This window comes from Mustela lutreola, chromosome 4 (assembly GCF_030435805.1).
Source record: "Mustela lutreola isolate mMusLut2 chromosome 4, mMusLut2.pri, whole genome shotgun sequence".
NCBI lineage: Eukaryota > Metazoa > Chordata > Mammalia > Carnivora > Mustelidae > Mustela > Mustela lutreola.
In genome coordinates this window covers 189,079,531-189,099,527 of record NC_081293.1, presented here as the reverse complement: position 1 = coordinate 189,099,527, position 19,997 = coordinate 189,079,531, and the positions used below count along the sequence as shown (strand labels likewise).

At 47.1% G+C, this 19,997-nt stretch overlaps 1 protein-coding gene across 1 annotated transcript in view; it reads left to right on the top strand.

Moving 5' to 3' along the window:
• The window catches only part of DENND2A (DENN domain containing 2A), a 104,917-nt gene that overhangs the window by 64,187 nt on the left and 20,733 nt on the right, over positions 1-19,997 (top strand). Inside the window, exons 8-14 of the mRNA XM_059172031.1 lie at positions 92-142; positions 1,331-1,518; positions 8,796-8,905; positions 9,969-10,038; positions 11,584-11,661; positions 16,889-17,029; positions 18,397-18,545. Coding sequence (XP_059028014.1) covers positions 92-142; positions 1,331-1,518; positions 8,796-8,905; positions 9,969-10,038; positions 11,584-11,661; positions 16,889-17,029; positions 18,397-18,545 — 787 coding nt within the window. The remainder of the gene's footprint in view (positions 1-91; positions 143-1,330; positions 1,519-8,795; positions 8,906-9,968; positions 10,039-11,583; positions 11,662-16,888; positions 17,030-18,396; positions 18,546-19,997) is intronic.

Here is a 19,997-nt window from a genome sequence, read left to right as displayed (position 1 = left end):
AATCTTGGATATGGGTCATTTCATACAAAAAGTTTCTTGTATTAGAAAGACTTTCTTCCTGTTGCCATTTATTGTTTGTTTTTCTGTCTAGTGACAGATGAGAACAGTGAGTCTGACAGTGACACGGAAGAGAAGCTGAAAGGTGAGAAGACCCGCTGCGGTGCAGGGCACGGGGGGGAGGGGGCTGGGGAGCTACCGAGATGGCCCTTCCTGCTTAATGTGAGGGAAGGCACAGAGCGTCCTTGCAGGAGCTCGTAGGGCAAGGTGTGAATGTCTAAGGGGACAGGGGGACCCACAGGGTGTGTGGGGGTAGGTCCGTCCTGAGCATGACCAGCATGGGCCTGTTCGGGCCCTGAGCCTGTGGGTCCAGAGACGCAGGGGGGCTACTAACACAGTAGCCCTTCCCCGTGCCTTTCCATTACAGGAGTTTTCCACACCTGGAAAGTATAGCGCTGCTGGCCTGGGGTTCTAGATACCTGGGCTCTTGTCCTACTCCTGTGAAAACTGCTAAAAGAACAGGCGATCACTTAATGATCTCAGGGCCTCTAGTTCCTCATCTGTCAAGTGAAGTCACTGAAGTAGTTGGTGTCTGTGGAAGTAAATTTGGTGACCTTGGTCTAGGCCTTGTGAGTTTTCCACAATTTCTCAGACCACAGAGGGTGGCCCAAGAGAGCCATAGTCCAGGCCTGCGGAGTGAGGTGAGGGCACCTGTCCGGTCAGCTGCCCTGCTTCACTCATGTCTCCCCCCAGCTGCTCTCTGGCCCACCTCTAGGACGAAGCAAGCCCTTTTCCATCACAGAGAACAACCGCAGGAGGGAAGGTGGCGGGAGCTCCCGAGTTAGTCATGGCTCCGCCGGGTCTGTCATGCAGATGATGACAAAATGCCCCCACTCTCAGAGCTCTGTGGTCTGGATTTTGTCACATCTCACAAACTGAAAGATGAAAGGAATGTGTGAGGGGAGACGTCAGTGTCCCCACCCCATCTGACAGAGGGCCACAAGGATGACTCAAGCCGCTGCCCCAAGTCCACCCAGCTAACCCATGGCAGAGCAGAGCCCCGCGTTCCAGGCTTCCGCAGCCCCATTAGCCTGGCGGCTAATGGTGTTGCTCCTGCCTGAAGTCTGGCAAGGACCCGAACCCTGGTGTTGCTCCTCCCCGAAGTGAGGCAAGGACCCCAAACAAAGAGTTTCCTACACATTTGTTAAATGTGGGAACACTTTTGGGGAACGGGAAGGGGTACTCTGGGCTGGGAACCACACAAGCTGTCACGGATCTGTGCAGTTCCACGTTGGAAAGAGTCGCACCAGGCGCTCCCTGTGCTCTTCCCCAGCTCACAGCCAGCGCCTGGTCAATGTGAAGTCCCGCCTGAAGCACGCTCCCAGATACCCCTCCCTGGACCGGGAGCTCACGGAGTACCAGCAGAGGCAGCTGTTCGAGTACTTTGTGGTCGTGTCCCTGCACAAGAAGCAGGCCGGGGCTGCGTACGTGCCAGAGCTCACCCAGCAGTTCCCACTCAAGGTACAGGGTGGCCCACAGCCCTCATGCCATCTTGTTGGGACTCACGGTTTCCGGGCGGTGCGGGAGTCTGAGGAGCACTCGGTGTCTACAGTCTTGGACCATGAGTCCTCAGTAGGGTATAGCTAACAAAAAAGCTGCTGCTTGAGAATTTGGGAGGTCCCAGGAGATGAGGAATTCAGACTCAAAGTACAGACAAAAACACTTACTCACTTCCTGTGGTGACTCTGCCGGCCGTGCCATCCTCATCATCCTCGCTGTCTCTTTGTCCAGCCGTATCTCTTCCCCAGCTGTCCCAGAAGCCTCTTTCCCACCAGCCACACAGCTCTTCCCAGGGAGGGCTGTGTTTGTGTCCATGCTGAACATCTGTACGCGTACCATGTACCCTCCGGGTGTGTGCACGAGAGTCCTGTTCTATTCTAACACGGTTTGTGGAGTGGCCCTCAGCAAAGCCTAAAATGGCATGACCAATAATGTAGAAATTGTTTTTAGGCTTTGGCCTCAGGATTAAAGAGGCTCTATTCAGCCTAACCAGAATTTACTGAGATCTTATTACATTCAAGCTGTTTTCTGCTTGGCCGCATCACTACAGAAACAAGCAAAATGTGTTTGCTGTCCTCAAGAGGCTCACACTCTGACAGGAGGGCAAAAGATAAGCATACAAAGACTCATGAGGTAGAATGTGACACTGTAAGCACAGTTCCTACAGTGAGGGTGCTCAGAGGCAAGAAGAGGGGAGGGAGGACATGACCTGGTCCCTTCAGGGGCCTCCCTTTGCTGCCCAGCCATGCATAATCCCAATATCTACAGAGGCCTAGGTCTCCTCCTTTCCTGGGCCAGCATCCTGTCCTGTCCATGTGGTCTAGTGCAGCAATCAAGTCCTGTCCTTGGAATTTGAGACGGAAGGTGTGTAATTGAAGTAAGCCACAGGCATCAGCCCTCCTAACTGGCTATATTCACTGCCTTTAGCTGACCTCCAGGGGTGATCCCCTGAAAACCCTAATACTATAGGTATGCCCACATTTATTTATTTCAAAAATATGTTATTTATTTTCTGGGGATAGAAAGAGAAGGGGGTGCAGAGGGAGAGAGAGAATCTCAAGCAGACTCTGCTGAAAGCAGAGCCCGACGCAGGGCTTGATCTTACAACCCTGAGATCATGACCTGAGCTGAAATCAAGAGTTGGACCATTAACTGACTGAGCCACCCAGGCGCCTCACAGATATGCCCACATTTAGTTGAAGCCCACACGAAGCAAGCACCAAGGCATGAGTGACTGTTTTTTATCCTGTTTACTTCCCTCAGGGCCTAGCACAATGTTATACACATGGCAATATTTAATCAGTGTTTCAGGAGCAAAGGCATTAATTCATGAATTAATGAATAAATCTCCATAATTATTAAATGCTTGTAGTTTCCAACCTGGAATCCCCAGGCTCTTACACATCCACATTAAAACTTCTTTTGAGGGGCACCTGGGTGGTTCAGTGGGTTAAAGCCTCTACCTTTGGCTAAGATCATGATCTCAGGGTCCTGGGATCGAGACCCGCATCGGGCTCTCCGCTCAGCAGGGTGCCTGCTTCCCCCCCCCCCCCGCTCTGCCTACTTGTGATCTCTGTCTGTCAAGTAAATAAATAAAATCTTTAAAAAAAAAACTTCTTTTGAGCAGAAACTTATATGGTCATTGTTAGAAAGGGGACCAATCTGGAAATGTATTAAGAAAAAGTCATCTATAATCCCACTCCTCATCAAACTTAGCATTTTATTATGTTTTCTCCCAGACTTTTCTCATAGCGTAGTTTTCTGACAAAACTGGTGTTATATATTGTATAATTCTTGTATCACGTTTTGTAAATGTATCATTATTTAGAAACACATTTTTTATGTATTTATTTATTTGACGGACAGAGATCACAAGTAGGCAGAGAGAGGGAAGTAGGCTCCCTGCTGAGCAAAGAGTCCAATGCAGGGCTCCATCCCAGGACCCTGAGATAATGACCTAATTTGAAGGCAGAAGCCCAATCCACTGAGCCACCCAGGTGCCCCTAGAAACTTATTATTATTTTTTTAACAATTTTTTAAAGGATTTTATTTATTTATTTGACAGAGATCACAAGTAGGCAGAGAGGCAGGCGGAGAGAGAAGGGGAAGCAGGTTCCCTGCTGAGCAGAGAGCCTGATGCGGGGCTTGATCCCAGGACCCAGAGATCATGACCTGAACTGAAGGCAGAGGCTTTCCACTGAGCCACCCAGGTGCCCCAAAACTTATTTAATATAAATTCTAAAGCATTATTTAAAAAATTATATAAAGCTCTGTTATATGGGTATGTCCTGAGCTGTTTAACCAATCTCTTTCCATTGGAAATGTATCTTGTTGCCAGTGTTTTTTGGATACATATTTTGAAGGTTTTGTGACCATTCTATACATGCATTTTTTGCGGATTAGGCTATATCATATCTTCTTGCCTTTTCTCTATCAGAAGAAACTTTCCTCCCTCTTTCTCCTCCTTTCATGAGTTTTATCCCCCACTTCTGTGGTCACCTTGACCAAGACTTACTCTTCATATTTGCACACTAGAGATCATGCCTGCCTTGTTCCACTAAATGCTGGACACGTGTAATTACCTTTATGACAGTTCATGGAAACTGGGAACTTTTCTGGCTCTTTTTTTTTTTTTTAAGATTTTATTTATTTATTTTGACAGAGAGAGATCACAAGTAGGCAGAGAGGCAGGCAGAGAGAGAGAGGAGGAAGCAGGCTCCCGGCTGAGCAGAGACCCGATGCAGGACTCGATCCCAGGACCCTGAGATCATGACCCGAGCCGAAGGCAGTGGCTTAACCCACTGAGCCACCCAGGCGCCTCTTCTGGCTCTTTTTATTGCTTGTATTTGTGACAGACAGCTCTGTCTCACTTCCTGTAAATGAGTGTGTGTGCATTTGAGAGCACATATGTACCCATATGGGTCGATAACTCCTATGTTGATGACAGCACATAGGAGTTGTATGTATGTACACACATAGGCACATGTGGGTACATATGTATTTTTGTGTGTCATGCATGTGATCAGAGAGGTGGGCCATGTAAAAAAAAAAAAGTGCTGTAACTTGCTTCCCTACAGGGCATTCTCTGCAGTTCGCTAGTGGTTTCCATTGTGGAGAAATGTCCCTGTTCTTTCCCTTTGTCTTTTTTATGGCTCTTCCCTCTGTGGTGATAAATGACCCCTTCCAACAACTACACCAGTATTTGCTCCCCTGGGAGACTGTCCAAGGGCAGTCAAAATTATTGTTTTGGCAACAGTCTGAGCTAGTGAATTATCAACTCAAAAACTGCTCCAGGACCAGTTGGAATCTTCTGGGTCATGGATGGAAGAGAGAACTCATTATATAGAAAAGAGATAGTGGCCACTGATTCTGAAGGAGGGAAAACCAAAGGACAGTCACTGATCGGCTGAAGTCTGTAAGTGGTGGCTGTGTTTCATTCATGGATAGTTGTCTCAACCATCAATATTAGCAGCAGCTCTAATTATATTTGCTGTAGCCTAAAGGGAAGCATACTAGAGTAGGTTTTAAAATTGAAAAAAAAAAAAAAAATCAGCCCAGTGCTTTATTCCTTTGGGCACTCTCTTTAGAGACCTCCCCTCTCTGACATTTGGTGTCCTGGAGAAGACTTGTAGATCCCCTGGGAGGCATTCAGCAGTGCTGCTGGTCTGCAGACGTCAGAAGCTATGTGCAAAGCTGCTTTGAGGTGAAGGTCAATGGCAAGCCCTGAGAGACAAAATAAGAAATTGATGGAAAATATTACAGAAAAAATTTAGGTTAGACATTAATTACAGTTTTCTAACCTGAGAAATTCAGGCTCCACTTACTTCAAATATTGGTACGTCAAATTACTGAAGGTAACTTGAGCATAGTTTATTTTTAACTCTTTGTAAAGAAAAGTTAACAAGTATAAGCCTGTCAAGAACAAACAACAGGGGCGCCTGGGTGGCTCAGTGTGTCAAGCCTCTGCCTTCGGCTCAGGTCATGGTCTCGGGGTCCTGGGATTGAGCCCCCCATTGGGCTCTCTGCTCAGCAGGGAGCCTGCTCCCCCAACCCCCTCCTGCCTCTCAGCTTACTTGTGATCTCTTTTTCTGTCAAATAAGAAAATAAAATCTTAAAAAAAAAAAAAAGAACAAACAACAACAGAGCCAGCAATTCTTCCCAACACATTAGAAGTACACATTTATTTTTAAAAACACTAATTAGTGGGGCACGTGGGTGGTTCAGTGGGTTAAAGCCTCTGCCTTCGGCTTGGGTCATGATCCCAGGGTCCTGGGATCGAGCCCCTCATTGAGCTCTCTGCTCGACCGGGAACCTGCTTCCTCCACTCTCTCTGCCTGCCTCTCTGCCTACTTGTGATCTCTGTCAAATAAATAAATAAGGTCTTTAAAAAATAAAAAATGAAATAAATAAAAATTTAAAAAATAAGAAACACTACTAATTATTCCTTTTTGTTTCCTAAACTTGAAACTAAAGTGCTTCATTTTTAATGTGGCACAAAAATACATCACATAAAATCCACTCTCCCGACATGTCCAAGTCTACAGTGTACAGTGTTGTCAGATGCACACGTTGTTTCAGCGGGTCCACAGAATGGGGTGCAAAACACAGACTTCCGTTCATTCACAGATCAGTAAGCACATGGCTTTAGGTATAGTCTCTTATCATACTTTCTAAGCTGATTCTATTTTTTGTTTTTATTAAAATATTTTATTTATCTATTTGACAGAGGTCACAAGTAGACAGAGAGGCAGGCAGCAAGAGGGGGGAAGCAGGCTCCCCGCTGAGCAGAGAGTCCAATGTGGGGCTTGATCCCAGGACCCTGAGACCATGACCTGAGCCGAAGGCAGAGGCTTAACCCACTGAGCCACCCAGGCACCCCTGTTTGTTTGTTTTATTAATATATAATGTATTAATTGCTTCAGGGTTACAGGTCTGTGAATCATCAGTCTTACACAATGCAAAGCACTCACCATAGCACATACCCTCCCCAATTACCATAACCCAGCCACCTTAGCCCTATCCCCCCGAATCCCCCAGCAACCCTCAGTTTGTTTTGTGAGATTGAGTCTCATGGTTTGTCTGCTTCCTGATCCCATCTTGTTTCATTTTGTTCCTCCCTGGGTTTGCTTTTTTTTTAAGATTTTATTTATTTATTTGAGAGAGAGAGTGTAGGAGCATGAGCAGGGAGGGGGCAGAAGGAGAGGGAGAAGCAGGCTCCCTGCTGAGCAAAGAGCCCCACGCAGGGCTCAATCCTGGCACTTCAGGATTGAGTGCCCCTAGGGGGCACCTGGGTGGCTCAGTTGAGCATCCAACCTTGATTATAGTTCAGGTCATGATCTCAGGGTCATGGGATCAAGCCCTGCTTCGGGCTCCACAGTTAACAAAGGGTCTGCTTGTCCCTCTCCCTCTGCTCCTCCCCACTACTCTGTCTCTCTTAAAAAAAAAATCAATAAAAGTAAAAAAAAAAAAAAAAAAAGCCATCTCTAGCTAGATTCCACACCAGCTGTGTGACCACGGACAAATCACTTAGCATGTCAGGGCTATTTCCTTATCTCTGAAATAAGAATGTGACAGTGGAAGATGACTAGCTTCCTTTTGGTTCTGACAGTCAAGGACATTGAAATGAATTGTAGTTTACTGTATAATGTAATTTAACTGGATGTATTCACTAAGAAGTGTTGTAAAATGTCTCTGTCTGGATCAAGGAAGCGCAGCTTTCAGGGGCCCAGAGGTTGGAAGACCAGATTCAAGGCTCTGCCTTGCAGACTTCATAAATCTCCTGTTTGAAGGGGATTGTTTTTTGTTTTTTTTTAAGATTTTATTTATTTACTTGACAGAGAGAGATCACAAGTAGGCAGAGAGGCAGGCAGAGAGAGAGAGGAGGAAGCAGGCTCCCCGCTGAGCAGAGAGCCCGATGCAGGACTCGATCCCAGGACCCTGAAATCATGACCTGAGCCGAAGGCAGCGGCTTAACCCACTGAGCCACCCAGGTGCCCTGAAGGGGATTGTTTTGACACTTTTTCCTTATTGATTAAAAGAGTCGGGCACCTGGGTGGCTCAGTGGGTTAAGCCGCTGCCTTCGGCTCAGGTCATGGTCTCAGGGTCCTGGGATCGAGTCCCGCATCGGGCTCCCTGCTCAGCAAGGAGCCTGCTTCCCTCTCTCTCTCTCTGCCTGCCTCTCTGCCTACTTGTGATCTCTGTCTGTCAAATAAATAAAAATAAAAAATTTTAAAAAAGAGTCATAGTCCAGGGGCATCTCAGTGGCTCAGTCATTAACCATCTGCCTTCAGCTCAGGTTGGGATCCCAGGGTCCTAGGATTGAGCCCCGCATGGGGCTCCCTGCTCAGTGGGAGGCCTGCTTCTCCCTCTCCCACTCATCCTGCTTGTGTTCCCTCTCTCGCTGTGTCATTCTCTGCCAAATACATAATAATAATTAATATTATTTTTATAGCCGAGGGGCACCTGGGTGGCTCAGTTGGTTAAGGTTCCACCTTTGGCTCAAGTCATGATCCCAGAATCCTGGCATCCAGTCGCACATCCCTGCTAAGCAGGGAGCCTGCTTCTCCCTCTCTCTCTGCCACTCCCCCTGCTTGTGCTCTCCCACGCTCTCTCTCTCTCTGTGTCAAATAAGTAAATAAAATCTTTTAAAAAATAATGAAAAATAAAAAAGTTATAGTCCACAAAATATACAATATACAAAAAATTACAAAATAAAATAGTTACATTCCAGAATGTTAGACATCAAGAATATTTTTTTAAGATTTTATTTAATTATTTGATAGAGAAACACAGTGAGAGAGGGAACACAAGCAGGGCGGTGGGAGAGGGAGAAACAGGCTTCCCATGCCTGGGTGGCTCAGTTAGTTAAGCCGATGCCTTTGGCTCAGGTCATGATCCCAGGGTCCTGGGATCGAGTCCCACATCAGGCTCCTTGCTCAGCAGGAAGCCTGCTTCTCTGTCTGCCTCTGCCTGCTATTCGGCCTGCGTTTGCTCTCTCTCTCTCTCTCTCTCTCTCTCTCTCTCTGACAAATAAATAAATAAAACACATGATTTTGTTTTCTCCTGACTTCTCCCAGAAGCCTAGAGTTGACAGTGCCCTGGAAAACAAAGGCCCCAGCAGACTGAGCTGCAGACCCTTCTTGAGGTTAAGGTGGTGGTCTCACCTGTGGGAAGGCGGGACATGTGGTTTTGCATGCTGGGCTTTATTCCCCAACCTTCTCTCACTCTTCTCCCTGCAGTTGGAAAGGTCTTTCAAGTTCATGAGAGAGGCTGAGGACCAGCTGAAGGCCATCCCTCAGTTCTGCTTCCCCGATGCCAAGGATTGGGCTCCCGTCCAGCAATTTACCAGGTACGAGCTGGCTTCTCCTTTCCACACCCCCAAAGGCTAAGCAAGAACCAGGGAGGGTGTCGGAGAGGACAGACGCCATAGACCAGTCTTGCTGCCACCCAGCCTGATGGGCCCCAGGCGAGAGATGGCCCCCAGGCGAGAGATGACCCCCACCTCTGTTTTAAAACATCCCTGAAGAGAAGAACTGACTTACTAGCTACGCAGATTCCTAGGCCTCTCACTCAGTGGGGGCATATGTTTGGTTCATAAGCCTCTGTAAAGGGCAAAGTAATTCTTGGTCTAGGAGAAGCTAGAGGAGCATCGCCTAGCTCCCTTCCTTGTCCATGCTCTGGAAACATTTAATAGTGGCCCATCCAGCTGTGAGATCCTGACAGTGTTCCTGCTTTAACCAGGTTGTTGGATACCCGTATCATTTTATCAGGTGTTCCAGAGACTGACCAAACTCAGGGAGCTGCTTATCCTGTGTTTGAGGCTCGGCAGTCTCTCAGGGCAGTCCGAGCCCCTCAGGGGGCTCAAAGGAGACAGTTCTCAGGAAGGATCACCCCAGAGGCAGTTCCAAGAGGGACACAGAACTGTCCGTCTCTTTGGCTGTTCTTGCACTGAATCACGTCCCTGGAGCAGCGGATACCATCACACCTTTGAGCTCACAGAGGGCAGCATCCCAATCGATGCTCCGCAGCGATGGGACGGCTTGGGTGCTGAACGCTAGGAGACCACATCCTCTCAGGGTGCAGGGACACTGGAGGTGTCCCTCCACCCTCCTCTGAGGCCCAAGTCTTCAGCTTTGAAAAGAGGCTGAAGCATCCCAGGCAGACGGTGCAGTAAACTTCAGGGAGACGCTTCCCTGTGCCCCCAAGCTTTTTTGGAGCTTTTTGGGAGAGCTTCCCTCTTCCTGGCACATATTTCAAAACTACAGATGCACAGAGCTCCTGCACAGAGATGGACAGACAGGACAGGGAGCAGCCCTTTCTGCCAGCCCCCTCCAGAATGTCCCCGGATTGCTCTTTGCCAGGTGTCTTGTTTTGTTTTGCTATGTAATGCACTTTTGTTTTCCTGACCTCAGCGAAACCTTCTCATTTGTCTTAACTGGAGAAGATGGGAGCAGACGGTTCGGTTACTGCCGAAGACTACTGGTTAGTGTCTACTAACACTAGTGTCAACTACTGTTGGTCCGCCAGGGCTCTGGGCAGTGCTGGGTCTGGGGCTTCACCGTGTGCCACAAGAGAAGAGGAAGGAAGCGTGACAGGTTCATCAGCAGAGTTAAAAAAGATTTGGGGGTTCATCACAATCTTACTGGTAGGAAGGAACTAGAACTCCATCTCCTTTAGAAAGAAAATACTTCCTCCCTTATTTTCCCTGTAGAAGAACTTTCTGTCCTTAAGCCAAATGTTCTTTCTAATAAAACGTGCTAGACAGGCCCAGAGAGCTTCTAGCGCACACATTCATAATGGTTGCTGAGGACCAAAGAAGGATAGTTCTGTTGTTCATGCTATAGATCCTTCAAGAACGTGTTCTTCAGAACAGTCACCAGTAGGAGTCAGGATTGTAATCCAATGAAAGGATCATGCTAGCCCCCCCCCCTTTTTTTTTCAGATTTTCATTTATTTATTTGACAGAGATCACAAGTAGGCAGAGAGGCAGGCAGAGAGAGAAGGGGGCGAGGAGCAGGCTCCCTGCTGAGCAGAGAGCCCGATGCCGGGGCTGGATTCCAGGACTCTGAGATCATGACCCAAGCCGAAGGCAGAAGCCTTACCCCACTGAGCCACCCAAGCGCCCCCATGCTAGCCCATTTTAGAGCTTGTCTTTTTGAGACCCATTCTTTTTTTTTTTTTTTAAAGATTTTATTTATTTATTTGACAGAGAGATCACAAGTAGGCAGAGAGGCAGGCAGAGAGAGAGAGGAGGAAGCAGGCTCCCCGCTGAGCGGAGAGCCCGACGTGGGGCTCGAGCCCAGGACCCTGAGATCATGACCCGAGCCGAAGGCAGCGGCTTAACCCACTGAGCCACCCAGGCGCCCCTTGAGACCCATTCTTTTGAAAATCTTTAGTAAGAGCAAATCAATTTCCACTGAGTGTATTTGAATCTTCGAAATAAACTGATATAATTTAGAGTCAAGAAGATGCACAGCACGTAATAGGTATCCAGTAAATATTTATTGAATGAATTAGTGAATAAAAAGCAGGGATAATAATTTCTAAAAAGTTAAGTGGGATAATAAGGTTTGGGGATGTAATTACTTTGACATATTGAGATTGATTTTCATTTAAATGGTTTGAAAATTAGCCTAAAATGCAGTTTCCAAAAAGGATGTTCAGAAATAATTTCTGATTTGGAATTACCATTATAATAAACTACATTTGGTTTCAACATAACTCCTTAAGAGGAGCCACAGGGATTGGGGTAAACAAGTTACGCCTCCTTTTTGGTTCCATAGGCCATATTGAGCACCTACTGTGCGCACACGCCCTTGATTTGGTCACTTCAGGAGAATATAAATGTATATACTCCATGACCAGAAGTGCTCCCTACTTATAAAATGGGGTTGGTAACTTCTTACCTAATGGATTCTCAGAAGCTGCAGTGAAGAAACATCTGGCACATGGTAGGCACTTAAAAATGTTTGGGTTCTCTACTTTGAGATGGTAACACTCATGATTTCCTTGTTTCACTCCCAAAAGCCTGGTGGCAAAGGGAAGCGTCTCCCTGAAGTTTACTGCATCGTGAGCCGCCTGGGGTGCTTCAGCCTCTTTTCAAAGGTGAGGACTTGGGCCTCAGAGGAGGGCAGAAGGGAAGGCAAGGCGGAGCCAGGGAGGACACAGGAAATACCTTGACTCCTGGTACTTGTGTAATCGTATCCCAGTATAGTTTCCTTCCCTCTCCTCCCCCATCACCTCCTGTGTTCTCCTATCATGAGTGCCGCAGTGAGAGCCGGTGAAGGTCAGGGCCCAGAGAAAGTGGGTGTGGGGAGAGTCGGAGTGATTGCAGAGGATCTTCCCAGGATATTCCTTGTGCTTTACTTACTTCCAAGCATTGTCTTTTGTCATATTTGTTTTTTTCATGACAAAAAGGCCGCTCTGATGGATGGATGTACAAGCTTCTGTGTATGTGTGTGGTAGTAGGGCTCTAAATGGATCCAAATCTTACTCTCATCTTCTTTTGGAGAAGAGAAGCCAATGTATCAAGACCTAAGAGTTGCCAGACTGAGCTGGCTCGTCCATCCCACTATCTGTGTGGGTCAAGGGGAGCTAATTACTATTGTGTATGATGATAATCTCAAAATCAGGTACAATCCAACATTCATATCCTACATTAACCAGACATGAGTATCTAATCCATAATGTGATTTTAAATTCACCTTGTATTTTCGGTCTGAGCTTTGTTTCGGAGAATTGAAGTCCTATGTCTACTGTCCTCGGATGGCAGACAGCACTTCCTAAAAGCATTCTGAAATGTGTCTTCCTCCTGCCCACCCTCCACTTACTCTCAGAGGAAGCCTGACCTGTACTGATCTAGTGTAATCACTTGCCTTGGTGGAACTTGCGCTTCTGTGCCAGTCTGTTAGAAATAAAGAATCGTATCCATGTATCTGTGTTCCTGCCTCTACTCCACTGGGGTGATAAGCCTTTTACACGGAGGTTGGTCACTTACAGGCTCTAGGACGGTTACGCATTTCTGCTCACCCCGGTCTCTCTCGGGGGATTATTTAAACATGGAAATAAGGCTGTGTCACAGCCTTTGTTTTTGCACAAATGCTGTCGGAAGGTAGAAGTGAAACAGCTGAGTTAACCCAGCATCCAGTGGTGACTTTGGAATTGACCTGAGCTCCATTGTTTGTCACGGACGGGGAATGACAAGCATGTGAACTAACACCGTGGGATGCACAGTTCTGTGTTTTCTTTTTTTTTTTTTTTTAAAGATTTTATTTATTTATTTGACAGACAGAGATCACAAGTAGGCAGAGAGGCAGGCAGAGGGAGAGAGAGAGAGAGAGAGGGAAGCAGGCTTCCTGCGGAGCAGGGAGCCTGATGCGGGGCTCGATCCCAGGACCCTGAGATCATGACCCGAGCCGAAGGCAGCAGCCCAAACCACTGAGCCACCCACGCGCCCCATAGTTCTGTGTTTTCATGTCATTTCTGTGACCAGGGATATTGTGAGAATGTTGTATGATGCCATGCCAAAGACCAAATAGCAGATATGCTGGCTAGAGCCAGAAACAGAGCTTTGGCAAACCGATCTCTAAAACTTGAGCTGTTCCCAGGTGAGGGACAAGGATGACTAAAATGACACAGTGTCCTTTGGTACAGAGAAAGGAATCAGGGTGCCTGGCTCGCCTAGTCCCTGAAACCTGTGACTCCTGATCTCAGGGTTGTGAGTTTAAGCCCCACATGAAAAAACAGAAACAAAGAACGAGGGGATGGAGAGAGGGAGGAAGGGAAGGAAGGAAGGAGGAAGGGAAGGGGGTCCTCTTCCAGAAGAACAGCTTTAGAATCTCTGAAGAAAAGCATCTCATTAAATATCACCAGTCATGCCGTGTAACAAACCACGGGGGCTTAAAGCACCAGTCATTTCTTCTTCCAGACGCGCAGGTCGGCTGGGGCTTGGCTTGGCTCTTTTCCACTGGGCTCACTCATGCCTTGTGGGTAGGCTGGGAGTGGGCTGATCCAGACTGGCCGATCTCTGCTGTCGGAGGCCACTCTAGAGTGGGGCTCGTCCACATGTCTGTCAGCCTCCTTAGACAGTGAGCTGGCCCAGGCGTGCAGTTCTTGTGGCTGAGGCAGAGGCCCAGGATGGCAACCAGAAATACACGAGACAGGCCTCCCAAGGCCCAGGCTTCGAACTGGTGCAGTGTCACTTCTGCTTCAGTGTCCCTCATCCTTTCTTCATTAGCCCCTAACCAGGCTTTTAAGACATTTTTCCCTGAATTGCCTCCCCACCGCCATAAGACTCTTTCTAATTTTTTGTTATATTATTTTTTTATTGTGCTAAAATAAACATGAGTTACTATTTTAGCCATTTTTAAAAGTCTTTATTTCTAATCTCTACACCCAACTTGGGGCTCGAACTGACAACCCTGAGATCAAGCGTCACATACTGTACTGACTGAGCCGGCCAGGTGCCCCTGCTGTAGCCGTTTTTAAGTGTACAGTTGATTAGCATTAGGTTCTTTCATGCTGTATGCAACGGTCACCGTCATCCATCTCCAGAATTGTTTGATATCCCTGAATCGAAACTCTGCACCCATTGAACACTAATTCTCCGTTCCCTTCTTTCCCTAGCCCTGGCAACCACCATTCTACGTTCTGTCTCTATGAATCTCACTACTGCAGGATCTCATGTAAATGGAATCATATATTTATCCTGTTGTCACTGGCTCTTATCACTTAGCATCTGTCTTCAAGGTTCATCCGTATTGGACCATATGTCAGAATTTCCTTCCTTTTTAAGGCTGAATTGTAACAGTCTGTTATTTGTAGGTATCACATTTTTCTATATCTGTTTATCTGTAGTTGGATATTTGTGTTGTTTCTGCATTTTAGTTATCATGAGTTTTGCTGCTGTGAACATGGCCATTCAGATATTGGAGTCCCTGCTTTCAAATCTCTGAGCTATGTACCCATATATGTGGAATTACTGGATCACGGTAATTCTAGGTTTTTTTGAGGAACTACTATACATAAAATCTTTTTAATTTTAATAAATTTCATTTAACCCATATATCCTAAATATTATTATTTCAACATATAATCAAATAGTCATTGATATTTTACATTCTTAATTTTGTATTCTGAAATCTACTGAGGATTTTACATTTATAGCACACTTCAGTTAAGATTAGCCTTATTTCAAGTGTTCAATGGGTACATGTGGTATTATTATATATGGTATTTTAATTTAAACTCTTTGATACACAACTAGATCATGAAGGGTCTTGCATTTAGATTTTTTTTTTAAGATTTTATTTATTTATTTGACACACAGAGATCACAAGTAGGCAGAGAGGCAGGCAGAGAGAGAGGGAGAAGCAGGCTCCCCACTGAGCAGAGAGACCAACGTAAGGCTCAATCCCAGGACCCTAAGATCATGACCTGAGCCAAAGGCAGAGGCTTAACCCACTGAACCACCCAGGCGCCCTGCATTTGGATTTTTTAAAATAGTAGTTTTATTGAGATATAGTTTGCAAACCACAAAATTTGCCCATTTAAATTCTAGGATACAAAAAAATAAATAAGGGACGCCTGGGTGGCTCAGTCGGTTAAGCCACTACCTTCAGCTCAGGTCATGATCTCAGAGTCCTGGGATCGAGTCCCGCATCAGATTCCTTGTCCAGCAGGGAGCCTGCTTCTCTCTCTGTCTCTGCCTCTGCCTGCCACTCTGCCTGCTTGTGCTCTCTCTATGACAAACAAATAAAATCTTAAAAAAAAGAAAAAAACTTTAAAGATAAATAAATAAAATCTAGGATTCAGTGGCTTTTAGCATATCCACACAATTGTGTAATCATCACATTTATAGGACATTTTTATTACCCCAGCAAGCAATGCCTGTTCCCATGAGCAGTCACTTCCCAACCCTCTTAACCATCAATCTTCTGTCTGTCTCTATGGATATGCCTATTCTGGACATTTTATCCAAATGGAATCATAAAATAAGTGGCCTTTTGTGACTGGTGTCTCTGACTTAGCCTAACCTTTTCAGGGTTCATCCATGTTGTAGCATGAATCAGTATCTCATTCCTTTTTATGGCTGATTATGGCCTACATTGGAATATCACATTTTGTTTATCCATTCATCAATTGATGGACATTTTGGTTATATCCTCCTTTTGACTATTAGGAATAATTCTGCTATGAACATTAATGCATGGGTTTGGGGTTTTAATAAATTGAAATTTATTTTATTAAATTTATTAAAAATTAAATTTTAATAAAATTAAGATTTTATTAATTTGTCAGAGAGAGCGAGCACAGCAGGGGAAGCAGCAGGCAAAGGGAGAAGCAGACTCTTTGCTGAGCAGTCCCAAGACCCCAGGATCATGACCTGAGCTGAAGGCAGACTTTAGACTGAGCCACAAATGAGCATCCCATTTTTTTTTTTAATCATTTATTTATCTGAGAGAGAGAGTGCACATGCACATGGGGGGGCAGAGGAAGAGAGAGGGAGAATCTTAAGCATACTGTACACTGGTTGTGAGCTCGCCAACATGGGGCTCGATCTCACAACACTGAGATCCTGACCTGAGCGAAAATGAAGAGTCAGATGCTTAACTGACTGCGCCACCCAGGCGCCCCAATGTACTAGTTTTTGTGTGAACGTGTTTTCGTTTCTGTTGGTTCAGAAGTGTAGTTGCTAAGTCATCTAGGAGCATTATCTTTACCCTCTGAAGGTACTGCCAGACTGCTTAGCCAAGGGGCGTCACTAGTTCACTTTCCCCCAGCAGTACATGAGGGTTCCAATTTCTCCACTTTAGCTGTTGTCAGGCTTTTGGTTACAGCCCACCTCATGAGTGTGAAGTGGTTTCTCATTGTGGTTTGGGTTTACTCTTCTCTAATGGTACCCTCAGAGAAATTGTAACTCCACAGATATACTGGAGATCTTTTTAGGTACTGTGGGCCTTTAAAGGGCTACAAACCATTATAATACCTAAGAACCAATTTTTATCCCCCTGGGGGCAATATTGCTCCCATTGATAATGCATGTATTGGCCCAGTAAGTTACCTGGCCAAATCCAAAGTCAAGGGGGTCAAGAAACTTTACCACTTCAGTGGGAAGAACTGCAAAGATACACGGCAGAGGAGTGGGTACCTAGAGAGGAGATTTGGGGCGATAACATATGGGTTGAAAGACTCTTTAAGTTTGGCCTGAAGCAGACAGCAGGCCTTCCCCATAATGCTTCAGTCACGGTAGCAGGCCCATGTCAATGAGAGCAGAGGGATGCCTTGGTGCCCTGACATCAGGACAGCTAAGCTGCTTTTGTGACCCTTGCAGATCTTGGATGAGGTAGAAAAACGGCGAGGCATCTCTCCTGCCCTGGTACAGCCCCTCATGAGGAGTGTCATGGAGGCCCCTTTCCCAGCACTGGGCAAAACCATCGTTGTCAAGAACTTCTTGCCAGGATCGGGAACTGAAGTAAGTCATCAGATTCCTACTATCTGCTAGAGACAAAGCTCCTCCAGCTGACCAAGGGGCTGGCTTCCAGTGGGCTGTCACATCAGTGAATGTGATATCAGGCCTAGTAAAATCTACCCTAAGTCCTGTCCCTCCATTCTGGGATTCAGTCCTAGAGCTATGCCATGGCAGCACATGGTATTTCTTGGCCTTACAGGTTAGGGACCTGTCTGAACATCCTTAGTTTCTCTTACTAGCCCATTACACTCATAGGTTGTATTTGAAACTATATTTTTGGTCTCTATCACCTCCATAACTTCATAATGTAAAACAGATTATCTTCTGGGAAGACAAACTTATGTACTACTTTTTATTCACCTGTCTAGGACTTTGAGGTATGTCCCTTTTCTTGGCTGGGTTGGAATTTAATGCAGGACTTTATTTTCGTCATTCCCATTCCCTTTATATGGCTCTGTGGCTATCACTAGGCAGATCCCTTTCAGACTTGAGTCTGTAGTTCCAAAAGCCCTTGAAAAAGCTGGTCACCTCTGGAGACAGGGGAGGGATAAGGATAGGTCTGGAGTCTTCTGGAACAGCTCAGTTTCCCAGAACAGAGGGAAGTATTCTCCCTGTTGCTAGAGAACCCTATGCTATCCTATAGCAGATGGTGGATTGGCCATAAGGATGTTAACATGAGTGAACCCCACTACGGGGACAGCACCGGGCAGGTGCCGTGCTCAGAGCAAAACACCAGTCTCTGCTCACTATGAAGGAGACAGCTATTTAAAGAGAAAAACACACACGAGTAGTGACTTGAGATGAATTCGGGAACATTTCAACAAGTACAGAATGAGAAGATGTGCCCACCAAGCATACAGGCTGTAAGACACATCATAAGGGATTGGCATGGGGTTGGGCTTACTGAGAAATGCCTTTCACAGGAGGTGAGTCCTGAAGCTGCTGCTTGGCTCTGGTGGTCCTTCTGCGCAAGCCTGCGACTCCATTCCAGCAGTTAATGTTCCCTTGTGAGGCAGAGACACTTTCCCGTGGGACTCCAAGTCATAGGACATCAGCAGTCATGGATCTCCCAGGGAGGGGGATGGTAGAAATGTGTCACTGGCAGGCAGAGCCTCCAAGCATTTGGGGCCATGAGCCATCATTCCGCCATCCTGTGTCCCCACCTTTCTCTGATCTTTCCTCACACTTGACTTTGCGACGGAATTCGTACCAAGTGTACCTGCTCCCTCAGTCTCCCAGGATCTTTCTTTTCCCTCACTTTTGCCTTCCTCGTTTTCTTTCCCTTTTCCCCTGCGAATGGCTCAGGCCCGCTGAGGACCTCTGAGCCTGCGGCGTGACCCCGCCTCATGGCTGCTCCCGTTCCCTGGCAGGTGATTGAACTGTGCCGCCCGCTGGACTCCCGGCTCGAGCACGTGGACTTTGAGTCTCTCTTCTCCTCTCTCAGTGTTCGCCACCTGCTCTGTGTTTTTGCCTCCCTGCTTCTGGAAAGGAGGGTCATCTTCATCGCAGACAAGCTCAGGTACCAGTCTTGGTCACTTCCACTCAAGCGTCTGAAGGATAGTCGGTGGCAGACTCTTTGGGGTGCGGGGGCAGGTGACTGCCCGGGACTGGGGGTGCAGCCCCTCTGAGGGAAGAGCGCAGATCAGTGGGCCTCAGGGATGGGAGGTGTATTAGGCGCACCCATCCTGTAAAACCAAGGAAGACTGCGCTTCTGTGCACTACTTCCCTGACCCTCGCCTGCCTTGCATCCTCCCGCAGGGTGCTGGGCGCTCTGCTGTGTATACAGGGCTGAGGGCGGCAGCAGAGCTGTCCTCAGGGTTTTCTGTCCCGGCGGGGCGGGGGACGAAGGAGTGAGCAGAGCCCCGAGGACTGTGCTGTCTAGGCTTAACAGAGCAGCGCGTTCTGGACACCAAGGAGGGCACTCACCCTCGGAGGAGGCCGATTCTGGCTGAGTCCTGAAGCTAAGAGCAAGTAGAAAGCACATTCCAGGCTAAAGGAGCTGTAGCTATCTAGACGAAGGCAAGGGGACAGGAGACCGAGCATGTCATCTTCAAAAACCTTGTAAAGCAGTTCACTGCAGAGAGAGGAAGGCGAAGTGGGGGCAAGGAGCCAAGGTTCAAGGAGGCCTGCAGGGCCGTGCAAAACACGGACGGCTCCCCAAGGCGGCCCGTCCTCTCAGTGTTAAAATAAATGACACAGAATCACACACACCTGCTCACTGCTTGGTAGGATGCCCTCCATGTCACGTTCAATGACTTGCAAAACCATGTACAAATCAGAGAAAAGCCAGAGGAGCGGCAGATAGGGATTTGAGTGAATTCTGAACTTTAAAAAAAAAAAAAAAAAAAAAAAAAAGGACTCCTGGCATTTTCATCACTCCAGAATACTGAATTAGAGCCTTCTTGGCTTTGGAACTGAGGGCACAGCAGCCCAGGTGGTGACCACCACTCCAGTTAGGGCTGAGACGGACCAGCCAACCAGGGAAAGCGGATGAGGCCAACCAAGGAGTCCATCTGGAAAGGAAGAAATGCCAAAAACACAAAAATCGAAGAGCTGCGGTTTGGAGAGGGAATATGATTCCCAAATCTGGAAAACAAAAGGGAGGAAGAAGAATGGAAAGGACAGAAGGTAGGAATGTGGAGCTCATCAGGAACGTGGTAGGAAATGGAATCCAGTCCTCTCCTCCCACTGCAGCCCATCTGGTCATCTTGGTGACGCTCTTCCTTGGACAGCGGCCACGTGGCTACTCCCAGCCTGCTCCCACCGGGTTTTGAGTGAGCTCTTCCCTGTTCCCGTCATGCTTCTTGCACTCCAGGTGCCCTGGGGTCCGCGCAGGAAGCAGGCCTGCAGCTGGGGCTGGGCGGGGGCAGCTCTCAAAGCTTGTGGGCACTGGGGAACTCGGGCGGGAGACTTCTAAGGTTGGGGCTCCGGAAGCAAGAGATGAGTCATAACCCTTCCTTGACCAGGGTCA